This window comes from Rattus rattus, chromosome 5 (genome assembly GCF_011064425.1).
Source record: "Rattus rattus isolate New Zealand chromosome 5, Rrattus_CSIRO_v1, whole genome shotgun sequence".
In the NCBI taxonomy this organism is placed as follows: Eukaryota; Metazoa; Chordata; class Mammalia; order Rodentia; family Muridae; genus Rattus; species Rattus rattus.
The window spans coordinates 104,413,104-104,439,326 of record NC_046158.1 but is presented as its reverse complement, the minus strand read 5'-3'; the positions used below and the strand labels follow the sequence as shown (position 1 = coordinate 104,439,326).

General features: G+C 38.2%; 1 protein-coding gene across 1 annotated transcript in view; it reads left to right on the top strand.

Moving 5' to 3' along the window:
* Fam227b (family with sequence similarity 227 member B) overlaps positions 1–25,955 on the top strand; it is a 38,493-nt gene extending 12,538 nt beyond the window's left edge. Inside the window, exons 3-9 of the mRNA XM_032902597.1 lie at positions 970–1,201; positions 2,817–2,884; positions 3,311–3,346; positions 3,822–3,923; positions 6,985–7,083; positions 16,938–17,064; positions 25,395–25,955. Of these exons, the coding sequence (XP_032758488.1) occupies positions 970–1,201; positions 2,817–2,884; positions 3,311–3,346; positions 3,822–3,923; positions 6,985–7,083; positions 16,938–17,064; positions 25,395–25,564 (834 nt within the window). The 3' untranslated portion in view covers positions 25,565–25,955. The remainder of the gene's footprint in view (positions 1–969; positions 1,202–2,816; positions 2,885–3,310; positions 3,347–3,821; positions 3,924–6,984; positions 7,084–16,937; positions 17,065–25,394) is intronic.
* The last annotated feature ends 268 nt before the right edge of the window (positions 25,956–26,223 follow it).

The following is a 26,223-nucleotide window of genomic DNA, read 5'->3' as shown; positions in this document are numbered from 1 at the left end:
ATAGGCCTGTGTGTCAGGAGTGCTGTAGACCTGTTTTCCTGTTTTCTTTCAGCCAGTTATGGGAACAGAGTGTTCTGCTTTCAGGCGTGTAGTTTTTCTTGTCTACAGGTCTTCAGCTGTTCCTGTTGGCCTGTGTCCTGAGTTCACCAGGCAGGTCACTTGGAGCAGAAAAGTTGGTCTTACCTGTGGTCCCGCGGCTCAAGTTTGCTCATGGGTGTTGCTTTTGAGCTCTCTGTGAGGGCAGCAACCAGGAGGACCTGCGGTGCCTTTTCCGGGAGCCCCCATGCACCAGGGTCCCAGATGGCGTTTGGTGTTTTCCTCTGGAGTCAGAAATGTGGGCAGAGTGTAGTCTCTTCTGGCTTCCCAGGCTTGTCTGCCTCTCTGAAGGTTTAGCTCTCCCTCCCACGGGATTTGGTTGCAGAGAACTGTTGATCCGGTCCCTTCAGGCTCCGTCGGTGTCTGGGGCGCAGGGGACCTGCAGCTCCAGTGCCCTTATCTTCCGGTTCCCAGAGGCCGTATACAGTTTCCTCTTGGGCCAGGGATGTGGGCAGGGGTGGGCAGTGTTGGTGGTCTCTTCCACTCTGCAGTCTCAGGAGTGCCCACCTGTCTGGGCGGTGAGCTCTCTCTCCCACGGGGTTTGGGAGCAGTGGGCTGCAGGCGGGGATCAGCGAGCTAGTTTTCTAATTATTACAAAGCTATTTTATAGGACAATATTTTCAGTTTTTTTCGCAGATACTCAAGTATTGAAAGATAATGGGCGATCGAACCTGTAACTTACATGCAAATGATTCACCGAATGTGTTTTTAGAAATCTCTTGCAAATAAAATTTTGTGAGGCTTTTGGTTATTTTGAAATTTATGTTTGAAACACTTAATAAAAATAACACTGTGGAGTAGAATTCAATTTTAGATCATTAAACTCTGTAATTTGAATTTACTCAAGATGATGTAAAATGTGTATTTCTTCAGGATTATTGGCCCAGGGATGTTCACATTAGAGATGCTGATATATGGGAAAACACTCTGAGAAAACTAGAAGAGGCTGTTTCATATGATTCAGTTTATTCTTATCTGTGGACCAACGTTCCTAGACTATATGAAATCGTCGACAGCATGGAGTCAAAGTTAAAGGAATGTTCACATCTTTTGCAACAGCATGCCTCCAGATTATTTGAAAGTGACAGACTGATCTCCAAGAAAAGTAAGATTTATTTTTTATGTGAATAAGGTAAATGGACAGTGGTGTGTGTGTGTGTGTGTGTGTGTGTCTGTCTGTCTGTCTGTCTGTCTGTCAGTCTGCCTGTCTGTCTGTCTATGTATGCTTTCTCTATGTGTGCTCTCATAAAGAATAAATTCCAAAGTTTAAATATTTTAAAACTAAATGTTTGAAACTCCCATCATCCAACAGGACCTAGTAAATATTTTTAGATAGACATGAGTATGAGGTTTGAACAAAAGCATTATTAGAGCAAGCCTAAGACAGTTTAAAACTTGTTAAACTAAAAAAGAGGTGGCAGAACATGGAGATTCCGAGAAGCAGCCTATAAGAGCAAGCCTCAGTCAGTAGCAAAGATAGAAACCAGAGTAGTCCAGGGCCGAGCCACATGGTTGAGTTTAACCCATGGGTGTATTTAGTGTTCAGTGGGTACTCAGTGTGGAAGAAACGAACTGTTAGATGCACACCATCAAGCAGTGGTAATTTTCTCATCCTTAGCATTTGTATAATATTTCCCTATCTAATTGAAAGTAAGGATTTTTATTTCTCTTTTTTCTATTTCTATTACTTTTATTTTTGTCTCTGTCTGCATTGCACTTCAAACACTGTATTGAGTAGAGTGGAAACCTTTGTCTCAGGATTATTGGCCCAGGGATGTTCGTTTTAGAGATGCTGATATATGGGAAAACACTGAGAAAACTAGTAGAGGCTGTTCCTGAAGGAAATTTTCTCCACTTAGCATTAACTTTCCTCTTAGGACTGCCTTCATTGTGTCCCATAGATTTTGGCAGGTTTTATTTTCAATTCATTCATACCTAGGATTTTTTTTTTCCTTCGTGATGCCTTTCTTGTCTAATTACCACTCAGCAGTATATTTTAAAGTTTTCTTGAGTCTGTGCACTTTCCTAGTTTGTATTGCTGTTGAAATCTGGCTTTACTCCAGTACAGGCAGATAGGTGCAAAGTGGTTTTCAACACTCCTCTCTTTGTTTTGACTTGCTTTATGTGCTATCTTCTGATCAGTCTTAGAGAGAGCGTGTGGGCTGCTGAGGAGGGGTACTCCCTAGTGTTTGGCTGAATTGGTCTGTAGATGTCCGTGGTCCACTTTATTCCCCATGTCAGTTAATCCCAGTGTCTCTGTCTGGTTTTCCTGGGGAGTTTTCCACGTAGGTTTGTATGTGGCCTATGGAGTTTTTCACTTGCAGTGCCATTTCAATTTGAGCTTTCATTAGCATTGTCCTCTTTATTAAATTCTTTATTCTTGTTTTGGAATGATTTCTGCATTTCATAGGTCTCTTTGTTTTGTTTTAAGTAATAAATCTAACTAGCTGAACTATTGGAAAGTGTGACTTGTTTATTAGATATTGGTTGAGGTAAAACATTAGTAACAGAAGTATCACAGACATGTAAGGTAGGGCTTGATATTTTGGAAAAATGAAAGGAAACATGATAATAGTTTCATTACTTATTAAGGGAGTGTGGCTTGTCAAGATTGCTAGTTCATTTTCACTGAATAGTTTTGTATATAATTTATTTGAATTATCTAGAATATCCTTGGTTTTTGTTTCTTTTTCATTGTCATCAATTCCTTTCTCTTAAAGGGACATATACAAACCTGGACCGCTACAAGGCATTTCTAAAAGAACACTATAAGCGAAAGAAGATAGTGGTATGAGTTTTGTGTTTCTATCATCCCTCAAAATGTATTTTCATAAAAATGTAAATGCTGTAGTTTACAGATAAGAACTGATATTTTTATAAATGTCCTTTTAATCTTCAGTGAATAACATTTCTGTCTTGAAAATCTAGAAATGTATTTTTGACACTCAATATTGGAAACTTGATACTGTCATATCATCATAAATCATTTGAGATTGATTTTAGTATATATATCTATATCTATATCTATATCTATATCTATATCTATATCTATATCTATATATATCCCTTCCTTTGGTTATTTAATGAATGAATTATGTGAACCAATGCTTTATTAATGATTTTGAAATATATTTTATTGGGTTTATTTATCAGGATTTTGATGTAAAAATCCTAAAATTTATAATTTTAAATAATTTGTTTTGAATTTTTCCAGCTTTCAGATCAAATGGAGACAGAGAAGAATATAGAGGTATTTCAGTTTTCTATATTGCTGGATTATATATCAGGTATACTGCATAGGGCCAAGAGATGATTATAATGCTACAGATGTAGATATAACTATAAGATGTAGCTATAACTCTCTTTAAGAAAGAGAGTTCGGAACAGGCTTAGAAACCTTTCTATGCTGCCCTGTTTTTGTTTCTTTATGCAAGGACAATCTAAAATAGTTGATCTTTTGATTATATGCCAAAATAAGTTCTGATTCTGTTTTGTTTAAAAAAGTGGCTCATGAATAGGCAAAGACATCTAATTTCTCAAAAACAAAATATGTTGAAATATTTTTCCTCAGAGAAATAAATGATTTTAATGTAATAACATAAAATAGCATAGTTATGTTGGTAAAGTAATAGTTAAATATTCATCTGCCTTTTAAAGTCATATGAAACCACTATACTAAGAAGAGAATTAATTTTTGTTAAACAACATTTTCATTTTTTCCCTAGGGTTGCACCTTTTTACTCAAACAAAATGAGCTGACACAATTACCCAGACATTTGGATGCTAAACAGATTTATCTTTATGTTTTAAAAACCCATAACCTTGAGGTATGTAATCATTATTTATTTTGGTCCTATAGTAAAACTAGAATGTGATTTTAATGAATCAGACCTTTATTTAAAACTATAAGTTAGATGTTAAACAAAACTTGATTTTTTTGAACATTAAATTTGGAAGGAAACATCAGTGATGTCTAACCCTGTTTACCAGAAGAAAATTGGTTGGTTTCTTAGTTAATTTTTTATTTCTGTAACAAAACACAAAAACCAATCCAACTTATCCAAGGGTTTAATTGGGCTTAGGTTTCAGAGGGTTAGGTTTCATGGTAACAGAGCAAAGGCCTGGCAGCAGGAAAAGCTGAGAGTTCACAACTTAATTTCCAAGTAGAAGCAGGAAGAACTTACTGGCCATGGTACCAAACTTTTGAACCCAAAACCCACTCCCAGTAACACACTTCTCCAATAAGGCCAAACCTCTTAAACCTTCACAAACAGTTCCACCAGCTGGGGCCCTACGGGTATATTGGTGTGTTGGCATCTCTAGGGTCTCGATGCTAGTGTCTATTGGCTGGGAGTGTGACTAGACAGAGGTTTTTATCCTGTCTCAACTCTCACTTACTCAGGCACCTTAGCATGCTGTTTTCACTCTGAAATAACTTTTGAGAGCTCTAACACATATGACTTGTGTGTTCTTCTAAAGCCTGAAGATGTCCTGGCATGCTTTTGTTATGTCCTATGTATAACTGGATATAAAACAGAAAGTATGACTAGTTAAGCAGCCAGTGATCATCAAGGATGGAATAAACTTTGAGAGTAGCTACTGGTAAAGCTGATCATTTTCCCCCTTTTTCTAAATTTCTATTTTTTGTGTTTATATATACTATATGTGTTCTTTGTGATTAAACAGTGCAAAGTATACATTGAAGCTGTTATGACTGAAATATGGTTAATTCCCTGTGGAAAAGAAGTACTCCCATAGAAATGATAATTTTCTTGTTAAAAGTTTGCAAGATTTCCTTGTTGTTGATTTGCATTTGAGGAACAACCCCCCCCCAAGTATTTATGGATTTCACCAAAGGAAATGTTGAATTGTATTGAGTCTAGAATTTAAAGATTCTTGTGAGAATTGGTACATAGGTTTTGATGACATTGAAAAGCTTCTGCATGCAAAAGACCCAGATACTAGAATCAAGAGATAGTGTTCAAGGATAGCAAAAAATCTTCGCCAGTTCAACATCTGAAACAAAGTGATATCTAGGATTTATAATTAGCTCCAAAAATTAAACATAAAGTCTTCAATTCATCCAATCAATAAAGAAACAAATGAATTAAATATATGTCTCAAAAGAAGAAATATACGTGGTCAATACATATTTGAGAAAATGTACAGTATCCTTAGTCACGAGGGAAATGTAAATTAAAATTACTTTGACATTCCATTGCCTTTCAGTCAGAATGGTTGTCAAATAAAGCAAATGACAGCAGCATGTTCAGTCATAGATGAGGGAAGAAAGAACTCTTACATCTCTTGGTGAGAATGTAGGCTAGAGTAGACTCTACGAAAATCAGTATGGGTGTTCTTCAAAAATATAAAATAAAATTTCCATATAATCTAGTTATGCCACTACTGGGTATATCCCAAAAGGATGCAATTATATTACCACACAGATATTTGCCATGCATGTTTATTACTGTACTATCCAAAATGTCCAAGATATAACCAGCCTAGGTGCCTATCACCAGATGAATTAATAAATGAAATGTTATAGGTGCACATATAACACACATTATAGGATTTTATTCAATAGTAAAAAACTGATTTTAAGTTATTTGCATGAAAATGGATTGAATTGGAAGTCATCATGTTAAGCTAAGCAAATAAAACCAAAATCGGGGAAAAAGTCAAGTCACGTTTATTCATATTTGTTTCTCATGGGTGTGTGTGTGTGTGTGTGTGTGTGTGTGTGTGTGTTGTGTGTGTGTGTGTGTGTGTGAGAGAGAGAGAGAGAGAGAGAGAGAGAGATGAATGAGTTGAGAAGTGTTCTAAATGTAAGAGAAGAGGGCAACAAGGGAGGGTACTGAGATGCAGATAAAATATTGTTTTCTCTCATATGCAGAATATAGATATATTTGGAAAAAGAAAAGGGAACAATGGGATAGGAGAGAATGGATAGAGAGGATACTATATATGTGTGAGTATGTCCAAGACACAGCTATAAGGAAACATTGATGAAACCTGGCATTTTGTACATCATCTAAGAAATTAATTTTAAAAGCTTTGTGGATAAGAGCATACAATGGTCTATTGAATCTACTTAACTAAGTAAAAATTTATAGTTTCTAGTATTTATGGTAAATTTGCTTAACTTTAGGTACCAGCTTTGGTGAATTGCTTAAGGAAAGTGTTTAGATTTTCCTTCATGAGAAGATTTATTAAGTTAAAATTCCACGATTAAGTGGATATTTATCTTAATTTTTTAAAAAGTGAGAAATATAGTATGTCTCCTATATTTTTGGTATGCTTGGTTTCGTCTATATTATCCTTGCATAAGGTACTAGCCATGTGTAGTTTGTGAGCAAATAAAATGTAACTGGGATGACTGATAACTTAAAATTTTTAGTCAATTTATTTTAATAGACTTATATACAAATATAAAACTAATATTTAATCATTAAAATAGTTATATTTGGAATAAAATTACAATATATTATTCTATTTTATATAAACATATATTTATGAATCTAGAAATACTATTATAGTATTTCTGATGAAAATTTAGAAATGATTCAGTACAAAATACCTTCCATTGTTTTCAAATTTTAGCACTAAAGATGTAAAATACTTCATTATACTTTATCGATAGTTTATTAATAGTTTTTCTTTATTAAAAGTAGATAGTCTTTATGTGTCGATAAGACAATAGTCTAAGTACACTTGGTAAAATAAAGTCTGTCATCAAGCCTAGCTTCACTCCTGGTTGTGTAACTGCTAGAACAGCTAATATTCTCCATGTATATTGGTAAATATCTGTCAGGCAAGTCTGTTGCCATTGAGTATATATATTTATGTCAATATATTTAATAATGTATTTTAATTCATTATCCATAGGAAAAGGTATTTAAAGTCTGGAAAACCCACATTCTCTCAGACTGCTCCATTGCTCTTTTGCATGACTGCTTTTGGTGGTGGTTTCTGCATAAATTCAAGGTAAATGGCATTTTAAAACTATGTAAAACATTAGCACAACTATTTTTTCAGTACAGGTAATGTTAATACAATTTTTTTACACTGAGGAAATTTTAAGCTTTCATTCCTCACAATCTTTTGAGTCCTATTTAAACTTTCTTCTTTCACAGTAATAAAGATTTCAATAAAGATTTCAAAGGATTTGGTTCTTTGTTAATCAGAAAAGATAAGGGAGATCCAATAGCATAGTGAATAATGAAGTCGTAGCTTTACGTGTATTATATGTTGGTAACCTGGACATAACATCTACTACAAATCAGTAACATTGAGGAATTAGAAGAGAACCTGGTGGTCAGAGAGACAGAGAGCCTTTATCTGATTAAAAAGGTGAGAGTCTGAATCTAGGGGGACGGAGTAAAATTCTTGTGGTAGCACAGGAAGTACTGTTTGGCTAGCATAATTTCAGTAAGAATAGATACCCTAAAGTTGTCTTAAAGCTTTGTCCCAAAAAATGATGCAAAAAGCTAGAATGTGGCCCACAGTGTTACACACAAGCCACCATCTTCTGAGAACAGTGTACATGACAGTATAAGCCCTTCACTGGTAATATCATCCCACTTCCAGGACCAAAGTTCACGTAAGAGGACTGTGCATAGTATCCTGTTCGTCACCCACCGCATGTTGCACCTTCATCCCCATCTAACCCCACCCTGGGAACCCAAATCACAGCTATCTAAGTACTGTATGCACAGCATGTGTTACACAAACTTTCCCTAACTAAGCCTGAACCACTTCTGATATCCAATTACACATCCCCTTGTGTCCTCAACACTGAACCTCAGGAACCACCTAGTGAGTCCACAGATGAGCCATGTTTAGCTGAAAATAAATAAAAATTCTACTGCCTACTCAACAAAGGTGGGTTAGGTATTCAAACCATACAGCCAATAACACTACTCCATATATGCAATGCCAACACACAAAATATGAAAAACCAAAACAATTTATCTCTTCAAAAAATAACCCATAGTAATGTTCCCCAAGGAAACAATTTAGATGACACACAAGATCAGGAACTGAAAATAGCAATCTTAGATACATTCAAGGAACTCAAGGAGGGATATGAGTAAGTGCCAAAATGATGACCTAGAAAACACAAATGGTTGAGTGAAATAATTAAGACAAAACAAGATATGAAAATAGAACACAATAAAAAGATCCTGAAGAAAACTGAAATGAAATTTGAAATGAACAATTCATTAAGTCCAATAAGCTCAGAGGAACACCTCATCAAAGGTATAAACTAAGTGGAAGAGACGATATCAGGACTTGAAAACAAGATAGAAGAATTAAATCACTCAATCAAAAGAAAATGAAAAATCAAAGGCCCTGTGAAAGGGGCACTCAGATACTCTGAAACATAAAAGGACCAAGATTGTGTGCAAATAGAGAGGAAGGAAAAGAAATCCAGGTCAAAGACACAGCAAGTATTTCCAACAAAATCCCAGAAGAAAATTAATCCATTCCACAGGCTGGAAATCATGCCTAGTACCATTAGCTAGGACACGTACCTGTGCCTGTGTGTGCCCTAGGCCCTGGAAGAGAGCTAGGGTACTTCATTACTCGCTAACTGGACACGTTATTAAACTGCCCGACAGTGCATACGTTTATACCCATAGATTAGTGAGGCCTTCAACCATCATCAGAGAAGCTTCTTTCTACAGTAGGTGACTGGTATTTTGAATGGAATAGCCCCATAGGCTCATATGATTGAATACTTGGTTGCCAGTTGCTGGAACTGTTTGGAAAGGATTAGATGTGGTCTTGTTAGAGGAGGTGTGTTACTGGGGTTGTGTTTTGGGATTTCAAAAGACTGGTGCCATTCCCAGTGTTATCTCCTCCTTATTGGTGAGTTTCAGTATGTGAGCTCTCAGCTACCACCTGCTGCCATGCTCCCTACCATCATGAAGCTGTGAACCCCAAATTAAGCAGTTTCTTTTATAAGTCACCTAGGTCAGGGAGTCTTATCACAGCAATAGAAAAGTAATGACAAATGCAGAGACCGACAATTGGTTGTGTACAGAGACTAAGACTTTGGAATGCTCAGTCCTAATAGGGCATCCGAGTTACACCTCCCCTCAAGGCTCAATGATACCACACAAGAGCTTGTGAAAAAATTGCTTGAGTCAAAGGCAGTCAATGGATGCCATGAAACAGTGTTTTCTAGACACAACATCCACTGCACATATGAACTCAGGGAAGTGTGATTGCCTGTACAAAATCAAACTAGGCACTAATGGTTCACTGAACTAGAGAGCTTTAAGACAGATGATCTAGAAATTCATTTTAGGTTTGAGATCCTATGTATCTATAAATCTATTTTGTTTTCTATTACCACGAAAATTAGCAAATTTGCATTCTTTACTTTATATTGTTGTTTTTCACAGCTTGTGAGTTTGAACTCTCTAATTCATTTTCCTGTATGAATTTAGATACTTATTATTGTCATTACTTCATAGAGTAAGAAGCTAGGCTGCTACATTGAAATTTTATTGTATTGCTGATATTCACTGTAATTATGCTCTTGCTACTGATGGGCAGCGTTTACATTTCTAGGGACAGTGACTGAGTCGTTAATTGTTCTCAGCATGGTAGCTACTATCCTCACCCTTTCTACAGCTGTCTCTGTGCTCTCTGTGTCCTAGACACCGTGCTAGGGTTTGAAATACAGAATGATGTAAAATGTGATCTTGGCCCTAGTATAACTTTACCATTCTCTTTTAGATATGACAGATATATACGGCTGTCATCTAGGAAATTAGGCTATAATCCTGTCCAATGTAGCACAACTAATAAAGGACAGAGCTGCCATTAAAACTCCACTCTGTGATGCTGACACAAATGGCCCTCACATTAAACTACTTGAACTACCCTTTGAGAATATACTAAATTCTTGTATGTTATATACAGACTATACTACATGTAATAATATTATATACATAACTTCCTAATATAGATTGTAATTGGCTCTAATTCTATACATGTGTCTTCTTTAAGCCTGACAAAAGAGATCAAGATTGGTTATTTGACAGAATCGCAGAAAATTATGTCACTCTTTTCATGAGAATACCTCGAAGGAGAAAGGATATGTTCTTTCAGGTAAATGTAAAAACTTAACAGATACAATAATTATTTTCATAGTGTATGGAAAATATATTTTATTTAAATTTATATGAGCATATTTTGATTACCTTTGAACAAAACTTTGTCTGATGTAAATACTGGAAATATTTCTAAGTTTTACCACCATGACCATTACCCCAAACACTGTTCTCTTAACTCATATTCTTAGAACCACAGTAGTTCCACAGTTACTTTACTAGGAAACTAGTGACTTCTTCGAATAGTCTTGGTTTTGATCTACTTACCTATAAGATATCATTTTTCTTTTACTTTATAATAAATCTTTTAGTCCATTTAAGAGAAACCAACTAGGTTATATCATACATAATGAATAAGCTATGAGCTAAACGTTTATTTTATATTATATTAATTAATAAGCAAAGTTCATCAAAATAATGCTGTTTTGGTAAACTGAGAAAATGTAAAGATGTTTTTTAGATATTTTAAATATTAATACCTAGTATTTCAAAATGTAAGTAATGTTCAAGTGTCTTATTGCTTTAGCAGTCTGTAAATAAGAAGTATATAAGCATTTCTGAATTTATAAATGTTTTCACATTGTGGGACAGAACACAAAATATCATTAATGAAAATACAAATAACTCTAAATTTAAGAATTTTTCAAATATTTACATTCAATCATGGTTTATCTTACATGTCCATAAAATGTGATAGGAGAAAACTATAGTGGACTGGGAACTGAGTTTGAAAGACTTGACCATTACTGGCAGCACCATTCCATTGGCTGCTATCCTAGAATCCATAAAATGGAGAAAGGACCAACATTCATCTCCTGCTTCCTGATTGTAGGTGCCATGTGACCAGTTCCCTCAACTTCTGATGCCATTAGTTTCCTTTGAGTTGTTTTGTCAGAGTATTTTATCATAGCAACAGGAAAAGAAACTGAAGTAATCTTTTTGTAAGCACTAGGAGGTGGCATAATTTTATACACACACACACACACACACACACACACACACAGAGTGGGGGGGACTGGATAAGTCTTTTTCTATCTGTTTAACATTTTAATTTTAATTATTAATAAAACTGATAATATGTGACCATTTGGGTAATGATATTCATGGCTCACTGTATAAGATTAGATACACCAATGTTACAGAATTCTTCCCCTCACACATCCACCCTCCTGCCACCACTACCCAAGTCAAGAATGCCCTAAAAGGAATGTGTACCAGCAAACTTGAGCATTATTTGATTAAAATAAGCATATTAGTTTCCTATGAAGTATTATATATTATAATAAACTTAGTTATTGAAAGCAATAGAAATTCATTTTCTTAGTTACAGAGGCCAGCAATTCAAGATGAATAGAATATGAGTGTAAAATGAAGGTGTCGGCAATGCTGCTTTCTTTAGAAACCCCAGGGAATTGATCTTGATTTCTTTTTGTTCCTGGTGTCAGAACATGACCACACCCTCTGATCTACAGATCCATCACTGCACATTTACTTCTACTGTCACACTGCCTTCCCCTCGGAGTCAGTCTGCTCAGCCTCCCTCAAAATGATACTAGTAATTACAGTTAGAATCCACAAGATAATCTAGAAAGCTCTAATCTGCCCCACATCTTCAGCTTTGTACTAACTGACATTTTCAAGTCAAAGGAATAGAACATATGCATCTTTTGGTTTATTAGTTGGTGCACAGCAGTGATCACTAAGGACTTCTAGACTTTTTTTTTTGGTTCTTTTTTTCGGAGCTGGGGACCGAACCCAGGGCCTTGCGCTTCCTAGGCAAGCGCTCTACCACTGAGCTAAATCCCCAACCCCGACTTCTAGACTTCTAAAACTGTATAATCAAATGGAATTTTACTTTATGATTATCAATAGCTACTTGAATTCAGTGTACCATAATAACAATATCATGTGTCTTTAATATAAAAGTTGGTCTCTCCTGATGTTTACCCCTAAAGGAAATAATGCAAGTGTCTGAAGTATCAGAAAGCTAGACTGTCAAATAAGAGCATAGTTTGAGAGGGGATGGCCAATCGACCATCTGAAATAGGAGGTAGAGGGAACAGTGCTGATTAACAAGATATATGAACAGTACTAGTCTCTTTGGATAGGCCAGCTTGGTAGTGCCCCAGCTACAGGAAAAGGACACAATAGCTAATAGCACTCCATGCTAGGTAGGTCAGACCAAATCAACCATAGACTTCCATTCCGGAGAAGCAAGTGTGGATTGGTGCTATCCTTCTTCCTAAGGAACTTTTCATCTTAGGGGTGCCTAAGCCTTTATAATATTCTCGCAGTTTTAAAAACATATATCATTACCACCTTGATTCTACATGTACATGTAAGAGTGTGGGTGCACATGGCTCATGAAGAAGTGAGAGGCTATCTTTCAGAAATCAGCTATCTCTCCCATCATTACTTCCAAGGGTCAAATACAGGCTTTCAGGATTTTACCCACTCACCTATTTCACTAATCAATTATTTTTGCATACTGTACTTACACTTACAGCAGACTTAGCTGTGGGTAAAATAGGCTTCCAAGCAAAACAGCCCTTCCTTAGAAGTGCCTACCCTAGAGGGGGCACTAGGGAAGGAATAATATGGGGAAGAAACCCACATATTCTATGCTTGCTAGGATCAGGTGGAACTGCTGGACTCGGCTTAGCCTGATCCTCTGAAGAGTGTACTCTGGTTTCTGGTTTGCTCCAATTAAACCTTGACTGGTTGACTACCATGTCCTTTCTGATGTCTTCCAGAGCACAAGAAATAAGAGTGCTGCTGGGGTTGAGACTAGAGGAAAATGGAGGCCTCCCTATAACCATGGAAATTTGATAATGCTGTGATTTGTTGATATCAGATTATACTTTTAATATTTAATATTAAATATTATTGATTATAACATACAATCTTACAAGAATGAGTAACAGATTTTTTTAATTGAATATGATTTTATTTACATTTCCAATGTTATTCCCTTACCTGGTTTCCTGGACATAAGCCCACTATTCCCTCCCCCTCCCCTTCTTATTTAAAGGTGTTCCCCTCTGCACCCCCCCTTCTTGCCCACCCCCAACATTCCCCTACACTTGGGGTTCAGCCTTGGCAGGACCAAGGGCTTCTCCTCTCATTGGTGCCCAGCAAGGCCATCCTTTGCTACATATGCAGTTGGAACCATGTGTCTGTCCATGTGTACTCTTTGGATGGTGGTTTAGTCCCTGGGAGCTCTGGTTGGTTGGTATTGTTATTCTTATGGGGTTGCAAGCCCCTTCAGCTCCTTTAATCCTTTCTCTAACTCCTCCAATGAGGGACCCATTCTCAGTTCAATGGTTTGCTGCTGCTGCTGCTGCTGCTGCTGCTGCTGCTCTGTGTGTGTGTGTGTGTGTGTGTGTGTGTGTGTGTGTGTGTGTGTGTGTGTGTATGCCACATGTGGTGCAGGCTCTGAATGGCCATTCCTTCATTTTGTGCTCCAAACTTTGCCTCCATATCCCCTCCTATGAATATTTTTGTTCCCCCTTTTAAGAAGGAGTGAAGAATCCATACTTTGGTCATCCTTCTTGAGCTTCATGTAGTCTGTAGATTGTATCTTGGGTAATTAGAGCTTTTGGGCTAATATCCACTTATCAATGAGTGCATATCAAGTGTGCTTTTCTGTGATTGGGTTTCCCCACTTAGGATGATATTTTCTAGTTTCATCCATGAATTTCATGAAGTCATTGTTTTTGATAGCTGAGTAGTATTCCATTGTGTGGATGTACCACAGTTTTTTGAATCCATTCCTCTGTTGAAGGGCATCTGGATTCTTTCTAGCTTCTGGCTATTAAGAATAAAGCTGCTATGAACATAGTGGAGCATGTGTCTTTGTTATATGCTGGAGCATCTTTTGGGTATATGCCCAAGAGAAGTATAGCTGGGTCCTCAGGTAGTGCAATGTCCAATTTTCTGGGGAAACCTCTAGACTGATTTCCAGAGCGGTTGTACAAGTTTGCAATCCCACCAACAATGGAGGAGTGTTCCTCTTTCTCCACATCCTCTCCAGCATCTGCTGTCACCTGAGTTTTTGATCTTAGCCATTCTCACTGGTGTGAGGTGGAATCTTAGGGTTGTTTTGATTTTCATTTCCCTGATGACTAAGGATGTTGAGCATTTCTTTAGGTACTTCTCAGCCATTCAATATTCCTCAGCTGAGAATTCTTTGTTTATCTCTGTACCCCATTTTTAAATAGGGTTATTTGGCTCTCTGGAGTCTAGCTTCTTGAGTTCTTTGTATATTTTGGATATTAGCCCTCTATCAGATGTAGGATTGGTAAAGATCTTTTCCCAATCTGTTGGTTGCTGTTTTGTCCTAATGACAGTGTCTTTTGCCTTATAGAAGCTTTGCAGTTTTATGAGGTCCCATTTGTCGATTCTTGATCTTAAAGCATAAGCCATTGGTCTTTTGTTCAGGAAATTTTCTCCAGTGCCCATGTGTTCGAGACTCTTTGCCACTTTTTCTTCTATTACTTTGAGTGTATCTGGTTTGATGTGGAGGTCTTTGATCCACTTATAGTTAAGCACAGAGCGATAAGAATGGATCGATTTACATTCTTCTACATGCTGATCTCCAGTTGAACCAGCACCATTTGTTGAAATTGTTACTTTCTTCCATTGGGTGGTTTTTAGCTCCTTTGTCAAAGATCAAGTGACCATAGGTGTGTGGGTTCATTTCTGGGTCTTCAATTCTATTCCATTGATCTACCTGTCTGTTTCTATACCAATACCAAACAGTTTTTATGACTATTGCTTGAAGTCAGGGATGGTGATTCCCCCAGAAGTTCTTTTATTGTTGAGTATAGTTTTGCTATCCTGGGTTTTTTGTTAATCCAAATGAATTTGCAAATTGCTCTTTCTATCTCTATAAGGAATTGAGTAGGAATTTTGAAGGGAATTACATTAAATCTGTAGATTGCTTTTGGAAAAATGACCATCTTTACTATATTAATCCTGCCAATCCATGAGCATGGGAGATCTTTCCATCTTCTGAGATCTTCTTCAGTTTTTTTCTTCAGAGACTTGAAGTCCTTGTCATACAGATCTTTCTCTTGCTTGGTTAAAGTCACACCGAGGTATTTTATATTACTTGGGACTATTGTGAAGGGTATCATTTCCCTAATTTCCTTCTCAACCTGTTTATCCTTTGGGGAGAGGAAGGCTACTGATTTCTTTGTGTTAATTTTATACCCAGCCACTTCACTGAAGTTGTTTGTCAGGCTTAGTTGTTCTCTAGTGGAACTTTTGGGGTTACTTAAATATACTATCATATCATCTGCAAATAGTGATATTTTGACTTCTTCCTTGCCAATTTGTATCCCTTTGACCTCCTTTTGTTGTCTGACTGCTCTGGCTAGGACTTTGAGTATTATATTGAGTAAGTAGGGAGAGAGTGGGCAGCCTTGTCTAGTCCCTGATTTTAGTGGGATTGCATCAAGTTTCTCTCCATTTAGTTTAATGTTTGCTACTGGTTTGCTGTATATTTGCTTTTACTATGTTTAGGTATGGGCCTTGAATTCCTGTTCTTTCCAGGACTTTTATCATGAAAGGGTGTTGAATTTTGTCAAATGCTTTCTCAGCATCTAATGAAATGATCAGAGTAACATATTTTAAAATATGCTCTTCATTATGTTCATAAAATTAAATGAAATCAATAGCTAGTGAAGACAGTTACTTATATCTGGAGTGCTCAGAGACCCCCAAAGCTACTAAATGTTCCCAAATCCAAACAATTTCTAGCTGTATCCTAAATATACCTTATATCCACAGGTAAATGTAGCTTTTACTGCTCATCAAATTAGTTTGCTTTTGCAGTAAACAGAGATGATTACAGAGATAATTGATCAAAAACAGACAATAAGTGATCATATGGTATCTACTCCTAATTGATACATCTGCAATGCAGCCCTGCACCTAAGGCACAAGGGAAGGCTGTAAAAGCCAGAAGACCAGGATACCTGCTATGAGACAGTATCCTCTAGACATGACAGAGAAGGGGAAATTATAGTGTTTCCTAAACATGGCCTGTATATTAAGAATACAAGTAGACATACTAGTGCGGACAGGGACATTCTTACAAGGCTTTACCCCTAGCAGCAAATAATCAATGACTGCTGAGTTGGGAGAACCAGTTGTCTTAAGGATGAGTCCCTTGATAGGTCATCCAAGTGGTTAGTCTTCAACACAAGACTATATGAGCAGCACTAAACAGACTCAATAGGTAATATGTATATTTGAAAGGGAATGGGAGGGGACAGGAGGAGTTGGAGGGGAAGAAACAGGAATGGAGATTATGCAAATATATTATTCTGGTGATATTCTAGAAAAAAATGTTAAAATTTACATCTAAAAAAAAAAGAAGTAGCTAGTCAAACTCTGCCCAGCCAACCCCACCCTTTAGTCAGGATTGTCTGCAAAGTGCTACCACATAGACTCAGTTTATAACTGATTTTTGCTCATATTCCTCAATTAGAGTCACAAAAAAAGCATTAAAAAAATAAAATGGCTAAAGGAAAGCTGTAACAAAAACAGGAAATAAATATATGTCACAAATTAATCATTCTTTGATCCTGTTACATGTGTTATACATACATTTGTTTTATATTTATATATGAATATATATTATATATACATATATATAGATATATTATAGATATAGATATAGTCCACTAACATAGCTCCGTTGGGCAGATGTATCCCGACTGGTTGGCTCAAGCTGTCTACGCAACCTTCCAGGAATCATTTCCAGAATCCTGCAGCCTCTTCAATGATAACTTCAAAGAAGACCTAGGAAATACTATTTTTCTTTGGTTGTCAGGTATGCACATGTCATTTAAGTATGGATCATTTGATTGTAATTTTTTTTTAGATTGCAGTATTTTGCTCCAACCAAAACATTTGTGACATATAAAACGTGCCAAACCAATGTCTGTTTTTAAATAATCATTACTTTAATTTTAAATTTCCATTATCAAAATTGTTAACATTATAAGCCAAACCATTTTTTGTTTTGTTTTGTTTGAGATGGGGTCTCTCTACATAGCTCTGACAGTCCTGGAGCTACTATGTAAACCAAGCTGGCCTAGAGCTCACAGAGATCTGCCTGTGGGATCAAAGGCAGCATACCTGGCAAGCCAAATCATTTTCAAGTGGTGGAATTACTATAGAAAACAGAATTTCCTCATTTATGTGTATAAGAAGGCAGGGAAGAAATGATGTAGCAAGATTGTAGGGAAGGAAATGGGGCTGCTATCTAACAATGCAAAGTAGCTCAGTTATGCAGTCATAAACAGAAGTAACCTGAGGGAGGTGTAAGAGTCATTAGAACCTGCAGGAAAACAGCAGAGAAAGAAGAGGAAGCAGCAGCCTGAGAAGTCAGCATATGTAAAATATATAGAGTACTAAGAACCAATGGGAAGGGAGGAAGCCTTCAGAACCATTATGTGGCAGGCAGTACTGTGGTCCCCAGGAACCTAATTTGCAATGGACTAGAGCAGCTTCTGCCGCCAAGCACCTCAGTAGCAGCCATATATTCCCAGCAGCTCTCTGGGGCTTCCGTAGTACTCACCAACGCAGACCTCAGTAGCCTCTTGCACAGACACATTAGTGACTTTTGCCATTGATGTACATGTGGCTGTTAAGGACTTTCCAGAGAGACTTGTGTTAAGCAGCCATTTCTAAGAGACACTATTGTGCTGCCCCTGGACACCACCCATACATACTCTAGAAATTGGCATGATGCCTCTATGTGCTCACCATTTGTCTTCATTAGGGTTTTACTGCTGTGAACAACTACCATGACCAAGGCAACTCTCATAAAAACAACATTTAATTAGGGCTGACTTACAGGTTCAGAGGTTCAGTCCATTATCATCAAGGCAGGAACATGGTAGCATCCAGGCAGGCATGGTGCAGGAGGAGCTGAGAGTTCTACATCTTCATCTGAAGGCTGCTAGTGGAAGACTGGCTTTTAGGCAGCTAGAGTGAGGGTCTTAAAGCCCACACCCTCAGTGACACACCTACTTCAACAAGGCCATACATCCACATAGTGCCACTCCCTGGGCCAAGCATATTCAAACCATGACATTCCACTCCCTGGCCCCCATAGACTTGTTCAAACATGAGTCTATGGGGGCTATATCTCAATATAGCATAATGCAAAATACATTTAGTCCAACTTCAAAAGTCCCCATAATCTATAGCAGTCTTAACAGTGTTAAAAGTCCAAATTTCAGTCTTTTCTGAGATTCATGCAATCTCTTTACTCCAATTCCCAAAGCAAGACAGGAAACCAGCTGGCCAAACTCTATATTCTACATCTCCATGGCTGTAGTCTGAAGATCTCCAACTCCTTTTTCATCTGTGATGACTGCAACAAACTGCTTTTTCCCGGGTTGGTTCCACTCCTTGTTAGCCGCTTTCCTCAGCACGTATCCCATGACTCTGGCATCTTTAATATCTTGAGGTCTCCAAGTCAACTTCAATGTTATAGCTTCTTGTTTCAATGTCTGGGATCCACACATGAGCTTCTGGGCTTCTCCAAAGGGCTGGCATCACTTCTCCAGCTCTGCCCTCTGTAGCTCAGATTAATCCACTCCAAAGCTACTGTTGTTCTTGGTGGGCATCCCATGGCACTGGCATCTCCAATACTTTGTGTCTTCTGCTGTAACTAAGCTTCACCGATAGCCTCTTTTAGGCTCTCTTTATGGTGCCAAGCCTCAACTCCTTTGTATTACCCCCTACGTCCTAAGCCATCAACTGCCACTGAGCCTGCACCTTCACCAATGTCCTTCCATGGCCCCCCTCTCACAGTGCCAAGCCTCAGCTGCTCTTCATGACCCCTTTATGCCTTCAAAACCAGTACTACCTGGGTGACTCTTATACATTACCAAGTCCAGCTGTAACACAAGGTACAACCTTGTGGAACACAGCTTCTTTGTGCTCTCAGAAAACACTTCCTAGATGATTTCACTTCAGTGATGCTGGTCTTTTCTTAATCACCACTAATTTCTTAGTTCCAGTTACCCAGCATCAATTGTCCCTCTAGTCCCTTCTATTTTTCACTCTAAAGCCAGAGCCATATGGCTGAAACTGCTGAGTTCTGCTGCTTGCAGAAGCTGGAACTGGGCCTCTTGTTCTATTACTTACTTGGTCGCTAGCTTTCTGTTTTCCAACTCCTTCGCTGCCTGTCATGGTTTGAATATGCTTGGCCCAGGGAATGGCACTATGTGGAGGTGTGGCCTTGGAGTGGGTGTGGCCTTGTTGGAGTAGGTATGTCACTGATGGTGTGGGCTTTAAGACCCTCACCCTAGCTGCCTAAAAGTCAGTCTTCCACTAGCAGCCTTCAGATGAAGATGTAGAACTCTCAGCTCCTCCTGCACCATGCCTGCCTGGATGCTGCCGTGTTCCTGCCTTGATGTTAATGAACTGAAGATCTGCATGCCTGTCTCCTTGGATTAAAAGTGTTTACCTGGATCAAAACTAAGCTGGGTGGGATCTTGCCTCAAAGTCACCACTCCTCTGCTATCTAATTAGAACACAAGATTCAGCTCCAGTTTACTTCCTGGTGCCCCTTTAATACTCAAACCATATATTTTGTATTTTTCCTTTCTCAGCTTGCTATGCTTATTTAAAATGCTCTTCATGAGACTTAATTAAAGCATTTCTAAGACTGACTTTGTCAGTACAATTAATCTGAGTCTCTTCACCTTAGCCTCATGCAGACTCTTCAGACAAGGGCAAAAAGTAGCCACATTTTTCACCAAAATACCACAAAAAACAGTCTCCAGGCCACATATTGAAATTCTCCACTGAAACCTCTTGGGCCAGGTTTGCACAATTCAAATCACTCCCAGCAACAGTCTTCCATCTTCCCATTAGGATGGCCCATTAAGCCCCATTTAAAGCATTCCATGGCTTTCCAAATCCAAAGTCCCAAAATCCACATTCTTCCAGATGAAAGCATGGTCAGGCCTATCACAGCAATGCCCCAATCCCTGATACCAACTTTTGTCTTAGTTAGGGTTTGCTGCTGTGAATAGCATGACCAAGGCAATTTTTATAAGGACAACATTTAATTGGGGCTCATAGGTTCAGAGGTTCAGTCCATTATCATCCAGGCAGGAGCATGGCAGTGTCCAGGCAAGTGTGGTGCAGGAGAAGCTGAGAGTTCTATATCTTCATCTGAAGGCTGTTAGTGGAAGACCGACTTCTAGGCAGCTAGGGTGAGGGTCTTAAAGCCCACACCCACAGTGACACACCTACTCCAACAAGGCCACACCTCCACATAGTGCTACTTCCTGGGCCAAGCATATTCAAATCATGACACCATTACACCAGACTCCAGCTATGTTAGCAGTGTGCTTCCACATACTTCAAATATGACAGACACAACTAGCCACACTGGACCTTAGAGCCACTGTTACTCTATACATGCCTGAGTTAGCTGATGCTTTGGGCACCAGAGCCACTGCTAATAATAAATAGCAAATGCATCTGCAATTCAGACTTCGGAGAAGCAATAAATCTGTATAGCTATGTACTCTGGAATCTAAATCTTAAGGCAAATTCCACAGTCAGTGTCACACTGAGAGCCCACATTCCAGAGGCAGTGTCACACTTCAGACCTCATCTCTGTGTACTCCACAAGTAACCCTGAATCACACATGATTACTAAATCTGTATCAGGTCTATTGCTCCCACACACCTTATCCTATGTATGACATCTTGACCTAGAGCCAATGCTGTAGTACACAGTTCTCTAGGAGTATATGTAACCACTGTGCTTCTACAATCCCAGGCTTTTCTATCACTGTGACGTGCTAGACCTGAGCAATAAGTCCTGGTATTACCTAACCCTGGGACCAACCGCCGCAGAACCACTCCAAACCATCCTCCCAGTCAGTGGCGCACACAGCCTTTGAGAATATGAGCAGACCTCATAATCAGTTTCCTAGCGATGGAGAGAATTGGTTACTCATGCAATACTGCTTCCTTCCTGGTGTCCATGCACACATTAACCACCTCTCAGGAATGTTAGCTAAGCAGAAAAGTCACAAGTTCTGAGTCCAAGGTCAGCTGGTACCCAAGAATCAATGCCTTGCCTATAAACTATGCCACCCACTCTCCAAGCAAAACAGTTACAGTTCCCCCACCCCATCAGAGCTAGAGCAGTGCCCTCAGAGTCTGAAGTTTTAAGGCACTCCACATCCCAGTAAGTAGTGGCATCACTGCTCTGCCAGAGGAGACACCAGTGAAGGGTGAGCGATGTGTAAGGAGGGAAGGAAAGACAACTCCATGGAAGAAATAGTGATTCTCTAGTAACCAGGTCCTGAAAGACTGGTTTCATCTTGCCAGAGAAGAAAGTACAAATGATCATCTTACAGAAATCCAGTGAGATTCAAGGGAGTACAAGGAGAAGACTTCGAGAGAGCAGAGGGATGAGTTCAAATCTCCACAAAGTCGACAAAGACAGACATGATTTTTAAAAGAACCAAAGAAATCTTAGCACCAAAAAATTAAAATTAGAGAGCTGGCAGATTATATAAAGCAGAAAAGGAACTGTGTTCTTGAAGACAAGTCCTTTTAAATTACACAGAGAAAAAGAAAAACCAATGAAATTAAAGCCTGTGGGATTTATATGATACATTTAATGAACAAATTTTTACATGACCACCGCTCTAGCTTGAGAATACGAATACAGGAAAAGGAAATATTCAATGAAATGGTTATGGAAAATGTGCCAAGTCTTCGTACACTTGTATATGCATGGATCTCAAAGGTCCGCTAACCACTGATCCAAGCTAATGAAGATCAAGAGTGAAACAGTGTATCAAATACAGGGAAATTCTCATTGGACTCCAGGGACTTCTCAAAAGAAGTCTTGTATGCTAAGAAAGGGATGACATATTTCAATTGATGAAAAAATATGTCAAGCAAGAGTTTGGTGAAGAAGTTTGTGGCTAGTCATCCCAGTGAGAAGACAGAAGCAGGGAAAGTCACAGACCAGAGCCAAGCAAAGTCTGTGACTCGTAAGTTCATCCCCAGTCACTTACTTACACCAGTCAGTTCTCATTTCTTACAGGGTCTACAGCCTCCTAAGATAGCACCACCAGCTAGGGACCAAGTATTTAAAGACATCATCCTGAAAGAATATTGTATATTCATGCCATAAAATTCTGCCCCTAGCTCCCATAGAGTCATGGCTATTTCCTTATGCAATAATCCATTCCATTCAACCACAAAGGTTGCACTAGTCATATACTTCCAGAATTCTCCAAAGTCCACAGTTCAAAAATCTCTTAAGAGTTTGAGCCCTTATAAAATACAATAGTTACATGCATCTAACATATAATGACACAAATGTCCCATTCCTCAGGGGAAGAATGATGGCATAGTGAGAATGATCAGGCAAAAGCAGTATCAAAGCTACTCAGGGAAAATGCTACACCTCTCTATTTGGCCCCATCTGTCCTCTGTTGGCCTTGGGTAGCCCCACTCTTCTATTGTATCTGTGGTGCACAGGGACCCTCTCTTGAGTTGGCTCCCTGAAGCTTTCCTAGCAAACATCTAACATTTCAGCATTGCTAACATCCCAGGGTCTCGGGAAAATTAGACAGCTCTCCTAGTGATTAAGTGAGAAGAAACAAGCAAAAATCCAAACTGAAGAAAGGTGTAACACCATGATGAACAGTGTGGAGTAATGACTATACAGAACACTGAAAGTGAAAGATGCCAATTACTTTCAAATACAGAAAGCATTTATAAAATTTCTCCATATAGTAAGCCAAAAAAATCAAATGTTCCTACTCACAAGGGCTATAAATTAAGCAGAGCATGTTGAGTCTTTGGATAGAAGGCAATAAATTAAACATATGACCAAACTAAAGTGCTTTTATGCATATAGAAAATAAGAAATATATGCCCAACTTCACAATAGCTGAAGTAGCACATCAATCATGATGAACCCCGTTGGATGAGTGGATAAGGAAAATGTCATGTATTTATATAAAGAATCTATTACACAGCCATTCTTTTAAAGATGAAATGCTGCCATTTGTGGCAGCATGGAGGAGACTTGAAGCCAATAGGTTATTGAGCAAGCCAGACACAGAAAAACAAATGCTATATGTTCTCATCCATTTACAATTTCTTTGGAGCAACACAATAGAATGATGATCACAAAAGTCTGGTGAGTCAGGAACATCAAAACCAGAATGGAGAAGTCATATCTAATTCCTCCTAGACTCAGTAGAGAAACTACTGGTTAAAACAACTTGGGATCTATTTAAAAATTACTAGAAAATTAAGAAATTCTTAACATATAAAATTATTAACAGTTGAAAAGATAGGAATGTTTTAATCATGATTTATTATATATTGTATACATGTATTTAATTATGATGTATTCCATAAATACTTCCAAATTCAAAAACAAAAGAAATACATTCTTAAATGATCCATTCTTCAAGAAAAAATTATAAAGGAAATTAGAAAATAACTGACCAGAGTTTAAAACAAAACTAAATATCAAAAAAATATAGTAGAGCAGATTCCTCTGGGGTAATTTCTGGCCTTTGATGTAATATTCTAAAGAAGAAAAGGAGAAGGAGGAGAAAGTAGAAGAGGAAGAAGAGGAAGAAGAGGAAGAAGAGGAAGAAGAGGAGGAGGAAGAAGAAGAGGAGGAAGAAGGCTGAAAAAAAACATGATCTAACATTTATCTTCATGTGGAAAAACTGATCCTTCATCTTTTCTATTTTTAGATTCAGTTCTCTATATTATATCCAAAAAGAGAATAACAAAAACTCCAGAGAAGGAATAGGTACATTTGAAAATTCTCTTATTTGAAAAGACTTGACTTTCTACTTTGGAAGATATTAGGACAAGGAATAAAAACCCCAGAGTGTTGCAAATTTTACTGTGAGAAAACAGAGAAAATGCTCAAAACTTCCAGAGAACAGAGAGATCACAAACAGAGTGTCACCAAGCCGCTAGTGAGCGCTCTGGATGCTGGGATAGAAAAACAGCTTAGCAACTTGGAGGGGAAATTACTCATAACATAAACCAACTGTCAAGTAAGACTGAGGATGAAGTGCAGGCACTTTTCAGATTGCAAATCCTTTTAAGAAAGTTACTTTGAATTCACCTTTTTCTTATGACGCTATTGTACAGATGCCCACAAAATATAGGATAAACTGAGGAAGAGGACATGAAATTCAAGAAGTGAAGGCTCAAGCACGACACCGTGGCAGTTCTCAATACCACAGAAGGGAGCTTCCAGGACAGGGCTGCACACTATCTCGTGAGAAAATGTTCAGATTAGAGCACCTCCATAGCTTTGGGAAAGAATTAACACATGATTCTTCTCTACATTTTACACACACATGCATGCACACGCACACACACACACACACACATGCACAAACACACGCACGCACACATACACACACACACACACACACACACACACACACACACACAGTCAACCGCATGCACGGTAGAGTTCATCCCAAAAACAGAAGGGTAGTTTACCACTAGAGTGCATTAATTATTAATTGTATCTTTTACATTTTATATTTTAACACCTGAGGACATACCCTTCTTGGCGTCAGACTGTTTCTAGATACAGCAAATAATTACAGGGATAATTATTAAAAAATAAACCCACCAACCTAGAGCCCTGGCCATAATCACCCTCTCCTTTACTGAGTTCTTACCCCAAATGATTGACATCCTAGGAGCCAAGCAACTGAGGTGGGGTGAGCCTTGAGTCCTGGAACTTGATGGGATGATTGAATAATTCCATCAAAAAAAATTAACAAAGCAGTTGCTGCAACCTTGGTGTTGGTTTCTCCTGGCCAATGTGACTCTTCCTGATGTGGCCCTCTGCAGTATGGCATCCTTCTCCTGAGAGCGCAGAAAAATAAACAACCTTGCCTTAACCAGCTACTATACAACATTCATACCTAATATTTTAAAACACAGGAAATCTGTCAAGAACACTCAGCCAATGTAGTACAAAGCATTATATTTTGTGCAATGGAAACTAATAATTAAAAACATACCTGGTAGCTGTATCTACAGAGACATAGGAAATGCTACTTTGTTAGTAAAAATCTGATTGGCTAAATATGCACATTACATCAACAGGTCTAAAACCTGCGCCTGGCTTTTGGACCCACTGGAAACTGCAAGACCTCTGCACAACCACCATTCATGGCTGCAGGCGTGTACCTGTGAAGTTGAGAAGGGGGATCATGTCCAGCCAGGAGCACGCATCAGCCAGTAAGGAATGGGGCAACTTAGATGTGAGCAAGTAGTCACTGTCACATATGCTAGACCAGTCATTTGTCTGTTTTTCTAACAATTCAGTTTAGGGGTGGTCCTAGAATGTCATTTGATCTGTAAATCGCTGCTTCTCCCCGTCCACCTGCTGCAACATGTCTATATCAATTGTTAGGACTATGGATGTCCTCACATAGGCTGTGTGGCTAGCTAGATGGCGATGTGTCTTGCAGCAGGAAAGTTTAACCTTTTTATTCAGTACATTTGAATCATATTTCCTTTAGAGCTTAAGTCTTCTTGCATTTTGTCAAGACTTAATAAGGTTATCGAATTGCTTGCCTGTGATTTTTCCCAGTGCTTTCTTGCTTCTATATTTGACTGACTTCCTGAATCCATTTGGAAGTTATTTTTGATAAGGAGTATGATTATTTCCCCACTTTTCCTTTTCAAAATGACTAATTTATTAAATAGTCCACTTAAAGGAAAATTGAAATGCCAATTTACTTTATCTTTTTATGTTCTCCTGTTCCTTGAATTCTATGCCTAAAACTGCTCTACAGAAATCAAAGCTTCTTAACTACTCTCAATTAAGGAACATTTAAAGACAAATTAGTTTCTCTACTATTTAGACTTTGACTTCAGTACCAAACACAAACTTGATATACAGGTTTCATTTCTGACCAGCTGGATCAGA